Consider the following 23,138-nt stretch of genomic DNA (forward strand, 5'->3'; position numbering starts at 1 on the left):
TTACTTGTAAACATGTAGTTGATGAGAATTATTGAGCAGAACCTAACAACCTGTGCCATTCATATAATTTAAAATACATGCTAATTTATGTAACACAGAGTAGCAGCTCTCAAAGTATGGTCTAGGGACTCTTGGGAGTCCCAAAAGTTAAAACTTTCATGGTGATATCAAGACATTATCCATCTTTTTCACTCTCACTCCTTCTCAAGTGTACAGTGGAGTTTTCCAGAGGTCATCTGATGTGCTGACACCACAGCTCTGACAGCTAATGAAATGTATGCTTGCAATTCTTGTGTTTTAGAAACTTCTGTTTTAATTTTTAATATGTTAAGTATTGACACAGAAAATTCACACAAAAATCTCTTTCGGACCACTGATAATTTTTAAGAGAGCAAAGAGGTCCTGACACCAGAAAGCTTGAGAATGGCTGGTGTAGAAAAGTTTTTAACTATAGGCAGGACAACTGTCTCAATTGTAAATATTCTCAGGTCTCCACGAATTTTTGAAGGTTCTTTACCAGGGTAAATTCTATAAAAAATATGTTGATGGATTTGAGAACTTTGAACACTTTCATTCAACACATAATTATGAAATGTCTATTATATGCAAAGCATTGAGGGATACAAACATGTATTAGACATGATTTCTATTTTCAGACACCTTATATTCTAGTATGAAAAAAGAAAACATATTCACCAGTGTAAGTTAAGTATAGAGTGAAAAAGGATATTCCCAATGGGTCTGAGCTCTGGATGTTCAACCACTTTAATTCTGTGATTCAGAGAATGGAGGTGATGCCACACATATCTTATAATAGATTACCTATTTAGAGTCAGAGTAGAATGCTTTCAAATGGCTTCAGCTACTCAAACGGCTAGCCTACGAGTGAGAGGCAAGTGAACGGATTGAGAATAGAGCAAACAATGCCAAATGTCCCGTGATTTACGTATTTGGACAAAGCAAAGATGACCTTTTGTAATGGGGGAAGTCTCTAAGGATCAGAATAAGGCATGGCATAGGCAGAAACAATGTAGCTGAAGATGGCAAAGAGAGAAATGATGATTCTTAATGACTGCTCTACATTGCTGGAGAAATAAATCTAATATAGTAGAGCCTACTTTTTTTTTTTTTTAAGGCAAGTAGCTAACATGAACACGAGAAGGGAACATTCTAATTATCTGGATATTGGCCAAGAATAAAGTTTGAGAAAAAAGACAGGAAACAAACAGGAAGAATGACACTGACATAAACTGTCTAAAGGTAGTTTGGACTTAATAATGACAGAACTCAAGCCAAAATTCTCAAGGTACAGCAACCAAATCTGCATCCTATTCAAATGCCAAAACCATCCATAAATGTGAGCACAGATTTGGAAGGGAAGTAAACAGAGTGGAAAAATTATGAATGTGGCAATATCAGTATCTTTGTTGGTAAAGCTTGAGCCACGGTCTCTAGGCTGTGTTAGAAGTTTAGATGAGTTCAAGCTCTAGGGTGGAAAAGAATTTTCCACCCTAAGGACACATGAATATCTGGCCTACCTATCTAAATGAACAATATAACTGAGTTGATGACAGGCGTGAATCCTGGCATTGTACTAAAATGTACCTGAGAGGTTGAGGTCTGCAAGGATGACATTGGTCAAGAACCCATGCATGTCAAAATGGATCCTGCCATTCTTCACACTGTCAGTGATGATGGACTTCACCGAGCCAAGGGCAAGCATGCATGCCTCATGTATCTTCCACCTGCAAAAGTGATACCATAGCCTGGTAAAACAAACTACACTGCCAAAAAGACATCTGAAGGAAGTAGAAACATGAATGGGTAGTCCAGCACAATCTGACCCAAAAGGGACATTTATCTGCCCTTCTAATCTAAACCTACAGCTGAAAACAGGGAAATTTAATAACAGATTTTTCTAATTAAAAACAAAGTAAAGGTCCTTCCCTTCAAGGCTTTCAGAATCAAGGGGTACAATAAAAGCATCTTAACCAATTATTTTAAGGTTGGGAGGATGGCTTTAAAACACATGATTCAAAGCAAGGATCTGCCTTAGATCTGATGCCCAGAACATGTCCGTAAGTTAAGTATCAGTTGCTCACTCTTACCAGTGTTCGGTGCCGCTGTTTTTGGTTTGCTCAGCCTCTTGTAAGTGCCGGGTGGCTGCAGCAGCCAGGGCCGCTGCACTCTCATTCTGGAAATCAGTGGCCACAGCCTAGGGAGAGAGGGGAGGGCTAATAAACCTATCTGTGCAATTAAACCCATCTTAATTGCAAACTGCAAATTTAATTGCAAACTCAATGGTTCACGCTCATTCACACATACATGCCAAGTCCCAATTAGGCATATTAAAAATATAACCCTTATTAGTTCAGGGTCTTTAATGGAATTAAAGTAGTATTTCTGCAGTGCCTAGGCTTGTAAAGCTAACAAAATGTAAAGCTCTCTGGCTATATTGAGCAGAGTATAAGTGAGCAATGATTAATTCAGCCTCGAATGAAGCTTATTTATTTATTCTGGGAGCTTGACTGTAGAAATAAAAGGCTAATCTACGAACTGAAACTTAGTTGTGATCTTTCATAGGTGCCTTAGAAATACTAAAGGGTAATGAGAAGTGAGTTCGCTAATAATGAGAACCTCTCACCCAACAGAACACAAGAGGCAGTTTCTTCACACAACTTCAACCCAGAGACAATTCTATGCTCTAGTGAGAGCCAAAGAAAACAGCAGATGTTTGTTTGGATGTTCATCTCTCAGTAATCTAATTTTTTAAAAATGTTTGCCAACATCTGGTTTATGCTACAGATTCTGGCTTAAGAGTGAATTAAACTGAATGTTCCTGATTCAATTACCCTTATTAGAACACTTTATCCTCTGCACAATTTTTACATCTAATATTTACTTGTAAACCCAAACCAGCAGGAATGACTTTGGAATTCCCGAGTCTCAAACTTCATTTGAGAAGCTCTTTTATTATCCTCAAAGAAGTCTAAGATAAAGTCACTCAATAACACTGCTCAACTTGGGTTAGTTGTCTACAAAGAAGAGGGAACGTTCAAGTGATTGGTTAGGATATTCTGGTTCAAGTATCAAGGGAACCCACTTACAAGCAATAGGTCTTGAGCTGCAATCCTAACAGTGTAGGAGAAAGTATCATCATCTTCATCTTCAACAAACTGTTGGGGGTTGGCTGTCCATACTTTAATCTGAAAGGATGATGCAGTTAGGTCTTTGTGAGGTTGCCAATCTGGTTCATATGTTTCCTTTTTTCATCCACACACCCAGAAGATTTCAACCTTTTGTTTTCATTTATTATTATTTTTTAAAGATTTTATTTTTAAGCAATCTCTACATACAACGTAGGGCTTGAACTCACAACTGCGAGACCAAGTATCACATGCTCCACCGACTGAGCCAGCCAGGCACCCTCTTTTGTTTTTATCTTGAACGGAAATCTAGCCTCAGTCTTTTCTCTTTGATGTAGAGAAGTAAATCCTTTACCAAGGCAAGTAACAAAAGTTACTGCTCTCTAGTAGACACTGAGCTGATTACTAGTTCTCTGCTACTTTTAACCAGCTTTCACTTTCTGATAGATCAACTTTGAATATATTTGACTATATTAGGTCTGATGGAATATTTAATGTGAAAATTATGTCGATTCTTGTGCTATTTATATAAGAGAGGCATTATCTTATTTTTTTAATGCTCCTTTCTAGTCTACTGACCCAACAACCAGGCTAATGATCTCTATATGTCAGTATTTATAGAGAAGGAATAGATTCTTCCAGAAACCAGGGTCTTTGGTTAGTGGTAGTATGGAAGCAAAAGTAAAAGTATTCGCAAAGTCCAATTATCTAATATAGGAGTTAATAAAACCACAGAACCCAGAAATTTCCTAGAGGGGCACCTGGGTGGCTCAGTCAGTTGAGCATCTGACTTCGGCTCAGATCATGATCTTACGGTTTGTGAGTTTGAGGCCCACATTGGGCTCTGTGCTGGCAGTGCAGAGCCTGCTTGGGATTCTTTCTCTCTCTGCCCCTCCCCTGCTTGCATGTGCACCTGCGTGCAGTCTCTCTCTCTCTCTCTCTCTTGAAGAAATAAACAAATATTAAAAAAAAAAAGAAAAAAGCTTTCCTAGAACTTCACATGAAGTTATTCTTCTAGTGTCTATTTTTAGAAATAAAACTGTTCACTTGACCTAGATCTCACATTCAAGTTGCACTTTCTAAAAAGAAGCTGGTAACTGTCTCCCAAATATCATTTACCTGTTCCTCAGTGATTTGCATGTACAGGATTATATAGTAAATCAACTCAGGCAAGGCTTTCTTAACAGTGCTTTTGAATTTGCTATTTTCTAGGAGAGCATGGACAAACTCAAAAATGCTAAAGACGAGATTTTCAAAGCCCAGGACTTCACCTACAGGAAATACACAAGAGAAGATTTTAATGACAAGCAAACAAAAGGACAGCATGTATGCTGGAAATGAACTACATTATCTTGGTAAATTAATGAATATTTACAGTCCTTGCTAATTTTTATTCCCAAGGGAACAAAGAGGGACGCTAAGGAGTCAAAGAAAGGAACTTTGAGAATGTCAAAGATTCTTTGGTTTCTTAAGCAAAAGAATCAGAAACACTGAATATATCTTCCAGCATGTCTATTTTTGATTTGAAACCCTTAAAAAATATTAAAACAGAAATGAAAATATCATCTGCCACAAAGAAGTAGGCTGGATTAGATGGCCTTTAAGGTATCTCTTCTAAATCAGAAATTCTATTTTATGAGATTTATGCAAATGCCTTTGAGGAACAGATTAAAGATTTTCAATGTCTCATTTCCCCACATCTAATACACTGAAAGGAAACTCAACTAGAAAACTTAACTTACGAGAGTGAAGCCTCTACGTTACCGCTATTATCTGTCTCTGGCTTTTTTCCTTTCCTAGAGCCCTTTCCTCACCGAGTGGTGTATCTGTTAAGATCAGATAAACTACATACCATCAGAATCCACAGGATCTTCTACTTCTTCTGTGTAATTTACTTCTGTCCTCACATAAGTATGATGAAGAGTAAAGAAACAGAATTTGGAGTCTGCTTTACATATATTCTACAAGAGAATGTTACACATTCCAACACTAAGAGCAGATACTTTAAAAAAGTCATTTAAAAAAGTGGAGTCATATGAATGCAAGACCCAGTGCTAGATTCCCGACTACAGGTGGTAGCAGGTCCCTCAAGCTTTCTGAAAAGGATATAAAGCTGCACTCTCAGTTAGGGTGTTCCAGACAATAGGCAGAATCTGTTGCATGGAGGACACCATGTGCTTTGGGAAGTTTTTCACCAGGGCTGTCACTGCCTGAGAAATTACAGAGAAAAAAGACCTGAGAGTTACAAGTGATGGAGGAGAAAAACCAATGATTTCAGACCATCCTCTAAAACTCCAAGTACCTCAACGGTAGTAAATATTTACCTTTAGGACTTCCATCTTAAACCCACTGTCAGATGTGGGGCCATCTGGTATCTGGAGGGCCTGAACAAAGGCCTCTGTGAACTGCTGCACCACAGGAAAGATCAGAACTTTGGCTGCACCCTGGTAACAAACCAGTCAATATTGAACATACTTATAAATCAATGGCTTCAATGCACATATCAAACACCAAGATCTGAGGCATCGAAAGATTTCTCTGGGCTCAGGTTCCAATCAGAAAAGTACAGCTATCAAGTCACTGGAAGTGCTACCCAAGATTTCATATTTCCTTCTCTAACACCTGCAGTTCCTCACCACGGCCTTCTTAAAAGTTATTGTACAAGACCAACTTTTCAAAACTACTTTGGAATGACAGGGATTGGTGTTTTTCAGCTAGCTTTGTCTCCTGTGAGACCAAAAAAAAAGGCTATAAAAGAGTAGTCAAGTTCTGGGTGATGATTAATATGAAAAGATGCAGGATAAGGTGTCAGAAGAAATAAGGCTCAAATGAAAGGAAACTAAATTATATACAAATGTAATCAAAATGTTAAATGCAACCACAATTAGCATGCATTCTGGTACTCTTGAAATGAAATCAGTCACTGCTGTGCCTCCAACAGAAGGCATAAAGATTTTTAAGCATGAAGTCTGTTAGTGACCAAAAGGCTTCCTTACCTTTTCCAATTCCTCCATGTTACAGATCATATGGGCACAAGTGGTAAAAATCTCCACAGCTCGGGAACGGGTTCGAATACCATACACCTGGGAAAAGTTACAGCAGAGCCCTGAGATAGGTATGTCTGTGTCTATGTTTGCATATCTGGGGTCAGAAGAACAACTAGGACTTCTCAATCTGACATGGGACTGGATTCCTAGAGAGATCGGAAACACCATCCACTCATATCCAGCAGATACGGATATTCTCTGTAATTCAGAGAATAAAAGCCAGCAGAACGTTAGAATTCACTGGAATTAGCCTATATATGTAGGCCTCTGTGGTCTGATTTTATTAAAAATATTAGGCTTGGCACTGCTTGAAATCTCAACACAGTCAACGTATTTCTTTCAAAAGATAGACCCTTGACTGGGGGCAGAGTGAAGTAGGGAGGTTAAAACATTACCCACTGGGCACTCATAGTTTATTGTGAATGAGTCACCATTTGTATATACGGTAATCAAACACATATACAGTATATTATAAACCTATTATGGGCAATGCAGTGATAGACTGCTTCCACACAGTTGACTGAGGTGCCGTAATGAGGCAGGATGCCGTAACGAGAGGATAGAGGGAGCACAAAGCACTAGGTGCTCAGGGGATGCAGGGTGCCAGGAGCTATGAGATCGTAATGTGAAGAAACAATGCAGCTCTCTCACTCCCTTATCAAAGGCTGGCCCCTGCAGTTATATGTGAAGGTTCTAAGGTTAACCCAGATTCAGATCTCTGTCCGTTCTGGTCTTTAGGTGTGGGGATCGCCGCAAATATAACAGTCTCCCACACGAGATGTGGAGGCTGACCAGAACCTAAGCAGCTCTTACTTGCTGTGATCCTGGAGCTGAGATTGCATACCTCGGCCATAGTGAAGATCTTATACATCTCTGGGAGGATGACAGGAGCAACAAGTGGCATCTGTGTGTCTGTTACTTCTCGAGTGAATTCTACAAAGAAAAACGGAGTACTATAAAAAATACTGCTTTATAAATATGGAAGTGGGAAAATTTTCACACTGCTTCTAAGTGGCAGTTCCCAAGCAGATAGCATACAGGTAAAGACACAGGCCTGGTGGTCTTATTCTGGGGAAGGAACAGTAGCAAGAGTTATTATTTGTTAGAAAGGGAAAGAGAATAGCACAAAGATACAGGAAAATACGTATGATTGAGAAAAAAACCTTTATGTAAACACTGAAATAAAATCTCTAAGAGCTGCATAAAAGTCCTTGTAAGGTCACCTTAGGAAAATCCTGTATTAGTCTAATTTATACCTGATCGTCAACATCCAGATGCACTTTAAGGTGTCTTACATTTGATTCCATTTTTAAAAAAAAAATTTTTTTAAACATTTATTCATTTTGGAGAGTGAGAGAGACAGAGCACGAGTGGAGGAGGGGCAGAGAGAGAGGGAGACACAGAACCCGAAGCAGCTCCAGGCTGTGAGCTGTCAGCCCAGGGCCTGATGCGGGGCTCGAACTCACGGACTGTCAGATCATGACCTGAGCCGAAGTCGGATGCTCAACCGACTGAGCCACCCAGGCATCCCTTTTTGGTTCCATTTTTAATACTCTCCCTTGGTGAGTTGTTTTGATCCGCATAATAAAACATATGCAGGCTTACTAGGCTTCAACTCCACTCTGTATATGTTATTCTTCCCAGTGAATGACATTTATTGACCTAGAAGCCAGAGGTTGCTGCTCATTGGAAGAGAAAGGATTTCCACCATACGAATGTGGCAAAAAGCAACCTATATATGAAATGAGACTTGAAGAAGGTGAGAGAAATAGAGGTTGTGTCTTTCTCTTCACTTTCTGCACAAGGCACTGGGAAAGGATGAAGGGGTCTCATGGGGTCCCGTGGGTCTCATGTTACTAAAACTGTGAAATAAATACAAGCCCCGGGGTTCCAGTGTTTGTTCACTTTTTCTGCTGCTTTTCCTGGCAATTCCCCATTATCACTATAGAAATGGAGCTAGTGAACTGGGACATTTTTCAGGAGAATCTGCAACTAGAAATGCATGTCGGCACTTTCAAGGTTAATACACCCCCCAAATTTTGGGCAATATCAATCTCCAGAAGTCATATGAAGATCATGTATTCAAGACTGAGTCTTCTTTACTAGCTTGGTTTCCTCCTAAAGAATAAATTTTGAGCTCTGAATAAAATAAATGTTCTATTTTCTTTAGAAATCCAAAGAAATTAGTCCAAACAAATGTGATGAATAGCAGATTAACGAAAACAAATTTTATGGAAAATGTAGTTTAACTTAATCCTACTAATAAATTGCTTAATCACATTTTTTGCTCTCCTATAAAATCATTCCTAGTAGTCTCAATTAACACTTAAAAATTTTTTTTTTTAATGTTCATTCATTTTTGAGAGAGACAGAGACAGAATGCGAGTGGGTTAGAGGCAGAGAGGGAGACACAGAATCTGAAGCAGGCTCCAGCTTCTGTCAGCACAGAGCCTGATGCGGGGCTCCAACTCACGAACTGTGAGATCATGACCCGAATCAAATTCTGATGCTTAACCGACTGAGCCACCCAGGTGCTCCCCAAATAAGTTTTCTGGGGTCACTCAGCAAGTTAGAAAAGGGATAAGACACGGGGAAGATCTCAATCTCCAAACTTCTTTGAGATTGAAGAAAAAGCTGTAGCTGTGGTCAAATATATTTAAAAAAAATTTTTTTTTGTTTATTTATTATTGAGAGACAGAGAAAGAGCATGAGCATGGGAGGGGCATAGAGAGAAGACACAGAATCTGAAGCAGGATCCAGGCTCTGAGCTGTTAGCACAGAGCCTGACGTGGGGCTCAAACTCACTGCGAGATCATGACCTGAACCGAAGTCGGATGCTTAACCGACTGAACCACCCAGGTGCCCCTGTGGTCAAATATTTCAATCCTTAGCTGCTATGTTTGCATTTCCTTTACACCATTAGTGTTAGTTACTTTTCATTTAAAAATAGATAAGCTTAATGGAAAGCTTATTAAAGGGAGACTGGTATAGTACCTTTTTTTTTTTTAATGTTTTTTAAATTTTATTTTTGAAAGACAGAGACAGAGAACGTGCGCACGTGCGTGTGAGCGAGCAGGGGAGGGGTAAAGAGAGAGGGAGACAGAGGATCCGAAGCGGGTTCTGTGCTGACAGCAGACAGCCCAACATGGGGCTCAAAATCCTGAACTGCGAGATCATGATCTGAGCTGAAGTTGGATGTTTAACCAACTGAGGCACCCAGGTGTCCTGAGACTGGTATAGTATCTTAAAAAACACTGAAGAGAATCAGTCCCATTTTCCTACAGTCTCCTGTTCACACACCAATGTCCTGCTGTCTTCACGCATGCCTGAGTTGCTGTTGTTGGAACACAGTCTATTCTTGTTTGAAAATACGTGAAGCAGCTATTTGGGAATGGAGGTTGGCAGCTATCCATCTCATGTCTGCTGACTCCAATAGAAAACAATACACATTTCCCACATAGTTCTTTCCCTGTGGCTGACAGAAAAGTGATCTCACTGAACAGTGATTTCCTTAGTCAAGCACAATGATGGTTCTACAGTATCCCAAGTATGATAAATGTACAACCACCTCTCTCCTCTAGATTTTTTAGAAAGCTGAACTTTGTGTTGGAAGACTGGAGGGGAACATGCCTTTTTCTCTTAGTAGAAAACATGGCTGTTAACTGATATTCTGGCACCATGAAGTTTTAAAGAATCCTAGAAGGTTAATTCCATGGAAAGGAGTATATATGAAGTCACCTGAATAATGAGTCGTACAAGAGAAGCAAGGGAAATAATAAGCAGGGAAGTGAAAATCTGAGCGAGGAATGTTTTGAATATAGTGGGCAGTTGAAAAAGGGAGCAAAGATGTGGGAAGAGGAGGTCTGAAACAAAAGGGGATGAGGAATTTGCTTTTGGACAGAGAATTGCTATTATTTACCATGAACAGAACATGAACTAGTAAAACTGGGACTAGATGCCACGTTCAATAAAATGAGAGTCAAGAAAAGTAGAAATGGTATTCATAACTAGGTAAGAATACATTTCCGGTAAGTTAGCAGGTCACAGAGAAAGAGAGAAGATATGGGCAGACATTTCACAAGCCTGTCTGAGCAGAGGGGAAATATGATTTCCAAAAGACCAACAGAAGGTTGCTAATGTCCAGGAAAGGATTCCTTGAAGGCAAAATAGAGTAGTGACTTCCTCTAGGGGGACAGGAACCAGAGAAGAACTCGCAAAGCTGGGAAACTCATACCATACCTATATGGTATGAGAGACCATATCCCTCTGTGAGGGATTAATAGATTAATCAAGCTTAGACAAGATATCCACCAAATCTGCTTGGATTAAAGTATTTTTCTTCAAGTATTTTTATCACCTTCTTAGAACAGAAAGAAAGAAAAGATACCAAACACTTGGTCTAAGCTGACCAAGTGAAAGTCAGAATCATATATTGTTTTTATCTTCTTTGTTATATTCCTATAAAGAATGCTATTTGACTATTCTTAACTTTGCATTGGTTGAACTAAGTAGAAAATGAGTATAATAATGATAATGATCATAATGGCTAAAATTTACTGAGTGCTTACTACTTCCAAGTCAGTTATTAAATTTTTTTTTAATGTTTTTATTTATTTTTGAGACAGAGCATGAGCAGGGGAGGGGCAGAGAGAGAGGGAGACACAGAATCCGAAGCAGGCTCCAGGCTCTGAGCTGTCAGCACAGAGCCTGACACGGGGCTTGAACTCACGGATTGTGAGATCATGACCTGAGCTGAAGTCGGATGCTTAACCGACTGAGCCACCCAGGTGCCCCCCAAGTCAGTTATTACACGAAACACTTTATGTGGGTTTATTAGCTCATTTAAACTTACCAAAAGACCGTGTGAGGTAAACACTGTTATTATCTTCATTTTATATACAAGAAAACTGACTCTCAGGAGACTAAGTAACTTGGGTCAAGGTAAAACCAGAATATGAACTGAAATCTGAATCCTCAACTACTATGCTATTACTCTATCCTCAAGGGCTAAGGTTTCATAGTAGTAGAAATAGTAAACCACGTGATTCCCTGGAAAGAGTCAAGGGAGCAGGAGGATAGATAGACATGGGGATAAAAACTAGGAGGGAGGAGGAGCATCAGGTAGAGCTATAAGTTTCAGTTCTTACTGGTCAGAGCCATTCTGTCACGTAACCTCTTGTAAGTGTTCTTGGGATCCAAGTACCAATACCAGGGAATAGCTTCTAATACCTGTCAGCACTCGCATGGCTCCATGGACTGCATTTAAATCTCCGCTCACCAACATCTCCATGAGCAGGTTGAAGAGCTGGGGCCAGGCTTCGGGCCAGTCCCAGTGGGCAATGGCTGACACCGCATAGGCCACACTGGAGCGCACCTTACTTATTGATTCTCTCAACCCATTGGGCAATAGCTCCCGGATAACAATTTTTGCCTGCAGAGGAGAAAAGCCCACCTGTCATTAGACCAGGTTATAAGTGACTGGTAGAGTCCCATCCAGTTTACGTGTTGAAAAAGCAACGCACACGAGGTATCGCATATCTATCAAAAATTCCAATACACAAACTTGACAAATCGTTCATTTGGAGAGTTCATCTATTATCTCTAAACTTATGCGGTCCATTACGTTAGCCACCAGCTACATGTGGCCCTTTAAATTTAAACGAAAATGAAATGCAATAAAAAAAATTCACTTCCTGAGTTGCAGCAGTCACATTTTAAGTGCTCAACACCCTACGTAGCCAGTAGCTACTGTACTAGACAACACAGATACAGAATATCTTCATAGCTACAGAGTTTCAATGGGCAGTGCTGCCCTAGACCTTGTACCTCAGAGTTTCTTGGGGGCCCAGAATGGTTGCATAGTGCTGTACTAAGTAGAACCATTGGTTCATCTAATTCTCAAACAACTCTTTGAAGTTGGATTTCTAATTCTAATTTTAGATATTTAGGAAATTGAAGCTTAGAGGTTAAAATACTCTTCCAATATTCTCATGGCTAGTAAAAGGCAGAACTGCAATGTGAACACAGGTCAGCCTGATACTCAGGTCTCTTCCCTACAGCATGTTGCCGATAATGCCAGCTACCAATCAATCTCCTTTTCTGCCTTTTGATTGCCCCATGTTGTCAAAGATTGGTGACAGCTCAATCTCTTAAGATGGCCCTCTCACTCCTTACAGGTGGACTAATCAAGTAACTCTCCTTACCCTTTCTGTAGTTTCAGGAGGCCTAAACTTCTCTGACTGGGCACACCAGTGAGTTTCCACATATTGCTTCAAAATGACTGATGCCAGCTGCGAAGAGAGTAAGCCAAGTAGTACAACAAGAAAAAGACTTTCTTCATATATACAAATCATATACATACAGACGGCCTAATACATTCATTTGAAGTATATCTAAATCTGGTACAAAATCCTAGGTTATTTGTAAATTGGCCTTATTCTTTCTCTTTCCAACAAGAAAGTTTTATTACCAAGTAAAAGGGAAATTACTTACAAATTGGGTCAATCAGTCTGGACTTACCTGACGGATTGCCAGTGCTCCCTGGGGATCTACGGTCAGCTCTGCCAGGTGAACACCAAATTCTGAAAGAGAAAATTTTATTTTGAGTCTAAAAACACCCAGGAAAGCCATAGCAACTTACTGAGCTTTAACTCTGATGCCAACAAGAAAGATTTCAGAAAGGGGACTGATTCATTGCTTCTAAAAGTGGTGATAACTGCTAAGATTGATTCTTCTAAGTAGGAGAAACAAACAGGCTAGGCTGTAGGACATGGCTGCCTACAACGAATAGTTCCAGCCCTCTCACTTTTTCCAATCTCTGCATAGCATCTTCCAAGATGGCAACATCTTCCTCTTAGACCAATGAATATAGTATCTAATTGAAAACCAGGACTATCTAACCCCAAAGAAAAATTAAAAAGTGAGATTTCAGGAGTTGTTCAGATATCCGCTACTAGATAAGAGATGATTAAGTATATGAAAATCTGGCTTTAACAGGTTTAGTCTTAAAAATATAACTGTTGTTTTAAGTGAACAGTTTCCAATAAGCAATGTAAGCAGTAAACCTGAAATGCATACTGAGAGATGTGTATCTCCATGTATGCCACACTTTACCTTAAAAGAGCTACTAAAAATAAAAAATAAAATAAAGAAATGCATATTGAGAGACTAAAAACAATGCTTACTCCCACATTAAAATTCAGATCCTTCAATGCTTCAATGGAATCCATATTAAAATCTCAATGATGGTTTTTCCAGAAACAGAAATCCTAAAATTCATACAGAATCTCAAGGGACTACCTCAAGTAGCCAAGACAATCTTGACCAAAAAAAGAAAAAGAGACCAAACCTGGAGGACTCACACTTTCTGATTTCAAAACTTACTACAAATCTACAGTAATCAAAATAATGTGGTACTGGCATAAAGTCAGATAATATATAGCAATGAAAAGAATAGAGAGCCCAGAAATAAACCCTCACATACATGGTCAAATGATTTTTGACAAAGATGCCACAGTCATTCAGTGGGAAAAAGGCAGCTTTCAACAAATGTTGGGAAAATTGAATATCCATATGCAAGGAAATTAAGCTGGACCCTTATCAAATACTATACACAAAAATTAACTCAAAATGAATCAGGGGAATAAATAGAAGACTTAAAACACTTAAAATCTCAGAAGCAAACACTGGACAAAAGCTTCATAACCTTAGATTTGGCAATGATTTCCTGGATATGATACCAAAGGCACAGAAAGAAGAAAAAATAAAATCAGACTTCATAAAAAGTCAAAAATTTTGTGCATCAGAAAATACTTCCATACAGTGAAAAGGCAACCCACAGGACGGAAAAAACTATTTGTAAATCATTTGTCTAAAAAGTGGGGGCGGGGGGGTACCTGACTGGCTCAGTCAGTAGAGCATGCAACTCCTGATCTTGGGGTCGTGAGTTCAAGCACCACGATGGGGTAAAGTTTACTTAACAAGAAAAAAATTTTCTAAAAAAAAGCATTTATCTGGTAAGGGATTAATATCCCAAACACAGAGAACTGAAATTCAACAACAACAAAACAAACAACCCAATTCAAAAATGAGCAGAAGACTCAAATGGGTATTTCTCCGAAGAAGATATATAATGGCCAACAGACACCTGAAAAGACACTCAACATCATTAATCACTAGGGAAATGCAAATCAAAACTTCAAGATGCCACCACACACTCATTAGGATAGCTACTACCAAAACAACAGAAAACAAGTACTGGGGAGGGTGTGGAGAAATTGGAATGCTTACACATGACTGGTGGGAATGTAAAATGGCATAGCTGCTGTGCAGAATAATACAGTGGTTCCTCAAAAAATCAGAAATAGAATCACCATAAGATCTAGCAAATTCCATCTCTGGGTATATAACCAAAAGAACTGAAAGCAGGGTCTTGAAGAGATATTTGCATATCCATGTTCATAGTACCATTGTTCACAACAGCTAAAAGATAGAAGCAACCAAGTGTCTATCCAGAGATGAGCAAATAAAACGCAGTATATATATGTACAAGGGAATATTATTCAGCTTTCAAAAGGAAGGAAATTCTGCAATATGATACAACAACTGCTAAAATAGGTGAATCTTGAGGACATTATGCTAAATAAAATACATTAGTCACAAAAAGACAAATACTATATGATTCCATTTTGATACGAGCTACTTAGAGTAGTCAAAATCATAAAGACAGAAAGTTTAACAGAAGTTGCCAGGGGCTGGGGGAGGGGAAAATGAGGAGTTACTGAATGGGTTTACAGACTGTCAGTTTTACAAGATGAATAGAATTGGTGGTGACAGTTGTGCAACAACGTGAGTATATTAAATACCATTGGACTGTGTACACTTAAAGATGTTAAAATGGTAAATATTAGGTGTATTTTACAAATTTTTTTTTTTAATTAGATCTAATTTATACTTGTCAAATGAGGAAGAAGAATGTAAGACCAAGAGGGCACCATAATTTTCACATCTCACAGTCTAGGGCTGTGCTATCCAACATGATAGCCATCACTTACAAGTGACTACTGAATACCTGAGATGTGGCTAGTGAGAATTGACATGTGCTGTGAGTGTAATATCACACTGCAAACTTAGTATGAAAACAAAATAATGTAAAATATTTTAGTAATGCTTATACGGATTACAAATTGAAATACTTTGCACACCTTAGGTTAAATGAATAGTTTTAAAACTTAATTTTACCTTTTTCTTTTTACCTTCCCAATATAACTTTTAGAAAATTTAAAATTTCACCTGTGACTCCCATTATATTCCTACTGGACAGCACTGTTCTAGAGACTGAATGGTAATTTTTCAGAGGTGTTCAGTTGTGGTAGGTGCACCAGTTACGACAGGTGCATCATTCCTATTTGCAGGGAGCTGAAGAGGCTAAGAGCACAGGTTAGGCAAGTTTAGGCTCAAATCCTGAAGCCACTGTGTCTAAGCTTAGAAAAGTTACTTATCTTTTCTAAACCCCAGTTTCCCCATCTGCAAAATAAAGATAATGGTATCAAGTTACCAAGCAATCCTGTGAGAACAACACATGGCACATAGTAAAAACTTTAAAAATCAGTTGTTGTGGCAATCCCTATAAAAATTCCAATGGCGTTTTTCACAGAAATAGAACAATCCTAAAATTTGTGTGGAACCATGAGAAACCCCAAAGAGCCAAAGCAATCTTGAGCACGAACAAAGCTGGAAGCATCATGGCTCCCTGATTTAAAATTAATTTACAAAGCTATAGTAATCAAAACTATGGTACTGGCATAAAGGCACATAGATCAGTGGAACAGAACAGAGCCCAGAAATAAACCTACGGTTAATTAATTTAGGACAAAGGAGGCAAGACTATCCAAGGGAAAAGGACAGTCTCTTCAATAAATGATGTTGGGGGGAGCCTGGATGGCTCAGTCGGTTAAGCACTGGACTTCAGCTCAGGTCATGATCTCATGGTTCGTGGGTTCTAGCCCCACGTCGGGCTCTGTGCTGACAGCTCAGAGCCTGGTGCCTGCTTCAGATTATGTGTCTCCCTCTCTCTCTGCCCCTGCTCAGCTCATGCTCTGTCTCTCTCTCAAAAATAAATAAGCTTAAAAAAAAAAAATAAAAAAAAGAATAAATGATACTGGGAAAACTGGACAGCCACATGCAAAAGAATGAAACTGGACCACTCTCTTACACCATACACAAAAACTAATTCAAAATTAATTAATTTACTATTTGATTAATTCAAAGTTAATTAATTAAAGACTTGAATGTAAGACCAGAAACCATAAAACTTCTAGAAGAAAACATAGGTGTTAAGTTTCCTGACATCAGTTTTAGCGATGACCTTCTGTATTTGACACCAAGAGCAAAGGCAACAAAAGCAAAAATAAATTAAGTGGGACTACAGGCATACCTTGTTTATTGCACCTTGCTTTACTGCACTTTGTAGATACTGAGTTTTTTTTTATGAATCGAAGGTCTGGGGCAACCCTGTGTAGAGCAAGTTTATCAACATTTTTTTCAACAGTATTTGCTCACTTTGTGTCTCTATGTCACATTTTGGTATTCTCTCAATATTTTAAACTTTTTAAATTTATATATATATATATATAATTTTTTTTATGTTTTATTTTATATTTGAGAGAGAGAGAGAAAGAGAAAGAGAGAGAGAACGATCAGGGGAGGGGCAGACAGGTGGAGACAGAATCTGAAGCAGGCTCCAGGCTCCGAGCTGTCAGCACAGAGCCCAACGCAGGGCTCGAACTCACAAGCAGTGAGATCATGACCTGAGCAGGAGTCAGACGCTCAACCGGCTGAACCACCCAGGAGTCCCTCCATTATTATATTTGTTATGGTGATCAGTGATCTTTGACGTTACTACCGTAATTGTTTTGAGGCAACACAAAGTGTCCATATAAGATGGTGAACTTAATTGAAAAATGCTGTGTTATGATGGCCCTACTAACTGGCCATTTCCCCTTCTCTCTCCCTCTCTTTGGGCCTCCCTATTCCACCAGACACAACAATATTGAAATTAGACCAAATTAAACCATGTAATAACCTTTAAGGGTTCAAGTGAAAGGAAGAGGTGCATGTCTCACACTTTAGAAAAAGCTTGGTGAGGAAGGCATGTCAAAAGCCGAGAGGCTGAAAGCTAGGCCTCTTGTGTCAGCTAAGCTGTGAATACAAAGAAAAAGTATTTGAATGAAAGCAAAAGTGCTACTCCAGTGAACACTCAAATGGTAAGAAAGTGAAACAATCTTATTACAGATATGGAGAAAGTTTTAGAGGTCTGGACAGATCAAACCAGCCACAACATTCCCTTAAGCCAAAGACTAATCCAGAGCAAGGCCCTAACTCTCTTAAATTTTATCAAGGCTAAGAGAGGTGAAGAAGCTGCAGAAGAAAAAGTACTGATCTGTAGGGCACCTGGGTGGCTCAGTCTGTTGGGCGTCCGACTTCGGCTCAGGTCATGATCTCGCAGTTTGTGGGTTTGAGCCCCGCGACGGGCTCTGTGCTAACAGCTCAGAGCCTGGAGCCTACTTAAGATTCTGTGTCTTCCTCTCTTTCTGCCCCTCCCCTGCTCATGCTCATGCTCTGTCTCTCTCTGTCTCAAAAAGGAATATTAAAAAAAAAAAAAAAAAAAAGTTGGGAAGTAACGTACAGCATGTCAGCTATGGCTAATAATACTGTATTATGTATTTTAAAGTTGCTAAGGTAAGAGAATAGATCTTAGAAGTTCTTTTAATAAAAAAACAAAAATTCTATAATTAAAATAATAAATTGTGCTGGTATTGCTTTTATTGCTCATAGTGAGTACACTGTTTGGCTTTCCTATCTCTGTAACTAAAGTTACTTTCCATGGTGAATTCTAACTATCACAATTGGGTTTTACTGAAATAGCCATCCAAAGGATATGTATGCAAAAGAAAAGCTTAATACCAAGAAAAAGTCACCCATGCAGTGTTTCATGTTCAAGGCGTATCCAAGTACACAGGTTAAAAGCTACTGAAAATGATCTATGTCTATGTATTTTTTAAATGTTTTATTTTGAAATCATTTTTAGACTTAAAGAAAAGCTGACAAACAGTACATAGAGTTCATGGATACCCTTTACTCACGTTCCTCTGATATTAACAACCTACACAACTGTGGTTCAATGATCAACACCAAAAACTAACATGGGTATAATACTATTAACTGAACTACAGACTTGACTGGAATTTCACCAGTTTTTTTCCCTTATTGTCCTTTTTCTGTTTCATGATCCAATCCAAGATCCCATGTTGTATTTGGCTGTCAGGTCTCTTCAGTTTCCTCTAATGCATGACATTCTCTTATTGTCTTTTATGACCAGAACACTTCCAATGAGTAATGATCAGTTACTTTGTAGAATGTGTCTCAATGTGTGATTGACCCAAGTTTCCTCATGATTAGACTGAGGTTATTCATTTTAGACAAAAATATCAGAGAAGTGATGCTGTGTCCTCAGAATATCCTATCAGGAAATACATAATGCTGAAAAGTTACTGGAAATGTTAACCATGATCACTAACTTGATAATGTGCAGTCTACTGGGTTTCTCTACTGTAAAGGTACTGTTTTTCTCTTTTAATGATAAAAATCTCGGGAGAGATACTTTGAGGTTATGATAAAATCTTGTTTCTTCTTATACTTTCACACACTGATTTTAGTATCCATCTGTGGATCCTATTGGCAAACATTATCACCGTGTTGTTTGCCTAATGGTGCTTTTGTATTTATTTTCTTTACTCTTATTAACTGTAATTCTTTTCTAATGAGGAACTGTTCCTTCTCCTTTCTTTATCCAATTATTTCTTTACACCAGTGTGGACTCATGTTATTTATTTTATTCTATAGTTTTAAGCCAGTACTATCATTATTTTGCTGCCCAGATCATTCTACTTAGGCCACTGGCACTCCTTTCATTTGGGCCCTGTATACTTCTCTACACTCCCGTCCTTTTTACAGCACTGCCTTTTGTTCTGATATCACAAGATATTCTAGGCTTATCTTGTATTTTCCCTGCGGAAGCCCTGGTGCTTATTTTAGTGGGGAATGCTATTTAGAAACCAAGATCTGGATGCTAGGTGTGCTCAATGCTACTGGGGTGTCACTGCTCCTAGGCCTTCTCAGAGAACATCACGAGGAAATCTATGTATGTATACTAATGTATACCTACACATCCACCCATCTATCTGCCATCCATCCATCCATCCATCCACCCATCCATCTACTGACACCGCAGATCCAATGCCATGTCAATACAAAGGTTCATTCTACTTTTCCTCTTTTCCTGATGTAATTTTTTCTCTGGCTCTCATTTTCTAAAATAAGTTTACCTATTCATTTCAATCTTAGTATACACATAAACTAATTACAACTATTAACTCATACTCTTGTGAAAAACAGATGTATTAACTGGAGTACAGTTTTTGTGAATAGTTCTTTTTGACTTTAATCTTACAATATGCAGTTGAACCACACACTATTTTCCAAAGTTACTTGGATTCTTTTCTCTCCCAACACCCAATGATACTTACGTTATTCATTTGTAATACGGTCAGGTTCATTTGTTACTACTTCCATTTTGGGCCCCCTCTACCGTTTGATTTTAATTATTTATTTGAGGGATACTTCTACAATTCTCAATCAAAGCTACACAAAAAGGAGTATTATAAGAAGTGTCGCTCCATCCACATCCCTATTAACTTCTTTCCACCTTTCCTTTCCTCAACCCACTCCATGTAGGTAACCAATCAGCTTCTGGTTTATCTCTCCTGTATTTCTTTTGCATTAATGAGCAGATACAGGTGTATTTTTTTACGTCCTCTTATTTACACGAACAGTTGTTTATTATATTCTTTTATACTTTTTCTTTAAAAAAATATTTTTAATATTTATTTTTGAGAAAGAGAACGAGTAGGGGAGGGACAGAGAGAGGGAGACACAGAATCTGAAACAGGCTCCAGGCTCTGAACTGTCAGCACAGAGCCCAACAAGGGGCTCGAACCCAAGAACTGTGAAATCATGACCTGAGTTGAAGTCAGACACTCAACCTACTGAGCCACCCAGGCGCCCCTGTACTTTTTTTTTCAATTAACATTATATTCTGGAAATCATTCCACATCAGTTCAGAGATTCCTCATTCTTTTTATTTATAGCTGCGTAACATACCATTGTATAGATGTACTTTATTCAACCTATTCAATCAACCACTGTCCTATTCATGAATGTATATAATGTATCAATGTATATAAAGGCAGTTACATTGCTTCCAATATTCTGCTTTTATAAACTATGTTGCAGTAAACAATATGCATTTTTATATTGTTGAAGGTGTACCTTCAACCCCAGAAGTGGGTCTGCTGGATCAAAAGGTAAGTGCATATATAGTGTGGTTAGGTATGGCCAAATTTTCCTCCAAAAGGACTGTACCAATTTGCATTCCCACTAGTAATGTTAAGAGTGTTTCTTGGGGCGCCTGGGTGGCTCACTTGGTTAAGTAGCCGACTTTGGCTCAGGTCATGAGCTCACGGTCCGTGCGTTCGAGCCCCGTGTCAGGCTCTGTGCTGACAGCTCAGAGCCTGGGGCCTATTTCAGATTCTGTGTCTCCCTCTCTCTGACCCTCCCCTGTTCATGCTCTGTGTCTCTCTGTCTCAAAAATAAATAAACATTAAAAAAAAAAAATTAAAAAAAAAAAAAAAAGAGTGTTTCTTTACAGCCTCACCAACAGAATGTGTTACTATTTTGCCAGTCTGACAGATAAGAAATGGTTGTTTAATTTCTCTAACCACTATAAACCTTATTTGTATGTTTGAGTCCTTTTTTGGGGGGGGGGGGGCTGGTGATCTGTCTGTCCATATCCCCCTCCCATTTTTCTACTGGGTTTTTGGTCCTTTGTTACTTAAAAAAAATTTTTTTTTACACTTTAATCTTGTTTTATCTTCATAACAAGACTGTGAGGTAGGTAGGCAGGTATTAAATCATTGGGGAGATTAAGTAGGGAGCTATGGCTCAGAAAATTTAACAGATTTTGTCAACATCTAAAAACTAGTCTGAGTCTCTGGTTTCAGGTCTGATTGTAAAGGCTATTATGGACCAAAGCAGTTGAAGACAGACCTTGAAGCTTACTCTGCTATTCTCCATGTTGTCCCTGATCCTCCCATTCCAGGTTCAGTCTTCAGGGGCTATCTTCCACAGGCAAGACTCAATGCAGAGGCACCCAAGATAGTACCATTCTCTGTTCTGGGGCTGTCCACGGAAATATGAGGAGGAAAACAAGACTTTTACAAACTGCCCACTGAGGAATGAAGGTTAGTTCCAGCCTTCTGCAGTTACCTCACCCGGAAGACCAACTCTTTGAATGTATGATTCAGAAAAGATGGTTGGATCCAGCCAGTTCACAACAGTGACAGACTCACAGAGATACACATATCATTCTGCTTAAATATACATCTGCAAAACACTAGGCCCCAGAAGATCTCCACGCCAAATACTCTCAATGGACTCATAATGAGTAAGTTAGTTCATGCTGTCTAGGCCTGGGATTTCTGGCAACCAGCAAGGGGCCCAGGGGCTGCCGTACCTTGGAGCCTCTCAGGGAACCAGGGTTCCTCTGCCAGGCTGCCCAGAGGAGAAAGATCCAGCCCCCTCTTCAGAGAGAAGGGTGAGCATCAGCAGCTTTTCCTGTCGGTACCCCAAAGCAGCAAAACAGGGCAAAGGGTGAGGAAGAAGACTTCAATGCACACCCCTCCATGCGGGGTCACATCCCTGTACCAGGAGTTCTCAGCATACACAAAGGTTTTTGCTTGTTGCTTCTTAACCACAAGTGATGGCATAAAGGTCTTCTGGAGGGGCTGGCATTGAGGTCTTTCAGGAACATACTTTGACTCAATCCTAGGGGTGGGCCATCAGGAGGGGCAGGGGACTCAAAATGACTCAGACTCCTCCAATGGATCCTGTTTAGCAGGACCCTGACCTCGTTCCAGTGGGAGAGATCCTGCTTGTGTTCCTGGGAGGATAAAAAGATGTGAACTAGTTCTGCTGGGGCCTCTAACAGCCTGGGAGTATTGGTACTAGGCACCCCTACCTTTAGGGGTAAAGCTGTCTCCTGTGTGTGGCTGCATAGTCTGTGTACCTCACTTGCCTGGGGCAGGAGAGGTGGAGGTGAAGGGGCCCAGCCTGGCTCCTTCTCCTCCTGCGCTTCAGGATTCCCTGGGGGCCTCTGCACCTGCAAGTACAGCTGCTGGAGTCTTGCCATCTGCTCCAGCTCTAGGCACAGGTGTTCCAGGTAGTAGAAACAGGCCCAGGCTTTAGGCCCCAGGTTCCCCACCACCTCTGCTTCTTCCAGGTCTGCCTTTAGGTCAGTTTCTGCCACAGTGGCCTCCTGCTCCCTTACTCCAAAAAGGGGCATTTCGCATTCCGCCTTACTTGGTGACTTTAGGGAGTGATGGTGTGACATGCTGGCAGGGTAAGTCGAGGGTTGGTGGGACAGCTTCAGCACCTGCTCCAGCCTTCAGCCAGCTTTCACCTGGCCTAGGTGGGCAGGACATTCCTTGGCAGCAAGGGTCAGGGGCTCACGGTTCCCTATGTGCTCCAGGTCCAGAGAAGGTAACTGACTGAGAAAGGCCCAGTGAGGTGGCCTGGGGGCTATCTCCAACCACCATCTCCACTCCTGAGTCCCAGGAGGCCTGCCTCCTGAGACCTCTCTACTCACCTTTCCCCTCCCGAGAGTCTAGTGAGCAAGCTGGGCAGTAGCCGGGATCCATCTGTAGGTGCTGCTGACTCCTGGCACTAAACAGCTGCATGGCAGGTTCTTGACAACCTCATCTACCATCTCTGCACACCTTGATTTTCAGGCCAAACCCTTTCCTGCTACCCATAGGTCCTCTGGGTTGCT

The 23,138-nt window shown here is 39.8% G+C and overlaps 1 protein-coding gene and 1 pseudogene across 1 annotated transcript in view; both read right to left on the reverse strand.

Moving 5' to 3' along the window:
- Window positions 1-23,138, reverse strand: part of IPO9 (importin 9) — a 55,933-nt gene that overhangs the window by 23,358 nt on the left and 9,437 nt on the right. Inside the window, exons 2-13 of the mRNA XM_027074678.2 lie at window positions 12,713-12,774; window positions 12,397-12,483; window positions 11,423-11,624; window positions 7,038-7,126; window positions 6,143-6,229; window positions 5,471-5,590; window positions 5,256-5,356; window positions 4,999-5,057; window positions 4,266-4,417; window positions 3,108-3,206; window positions 2,109-2,215; window positions 1,606-1,745 (exon numbers count right to left, since the gene is read on the reverse strand). Of these exons, the coding sequence (XP_026930479.1) occupies window positions 1,606-1,745; window positions 2,109-2,215; window positions 3,108-3,206; window positions 4,266-4,417; window positions 4,999-5,057; window positions 5,256-5,356; window positions 5,471-5,590; window positions 6,143-6,229; window positions 7,038-7,126; window positions 11,423-11,624; window positions 12,397-12,483; window positions 12,713-12,774 (1,305 nt within the window). The remainder of the gene's footprint in view (window positions 1-1,605; window positions 1,746-2,108; window positions 2,216-3,107; window positions 3,207-4,265; window positions 4,418-4,998; window positions 5,058-5,255; window positions 5,357-5,470; window positions 5,591-6,142; window positions 6,230-7,037; window positions 7,127-11,422; window positions 11,625-12,396; window positions 12,484-12,712; window positions 12,775-23,138) is intronic.
- Window positions 12,407-23,121, reverse strand: LOC113603993 (uncharacterized protein C8orf58-like; annotated as a pseudogene).

Source organism: Acinonyx jubatus, chromosome E4 (genome assembly GCF_027475565.1).
Source record: "Acinonyx jubatus isolate Ajub_Pintada_27869175 chromosome E4, VMU_Ajub_asm_v1.0, whole genome shotgun sequence".
Taxonomy (NCBI): domain Eukaryota; kingdom Metazoa; phylum Chordata; class Mammalia; order Carnivora; family Felidae; genus Acinonyx; species Acinonyx jubatus.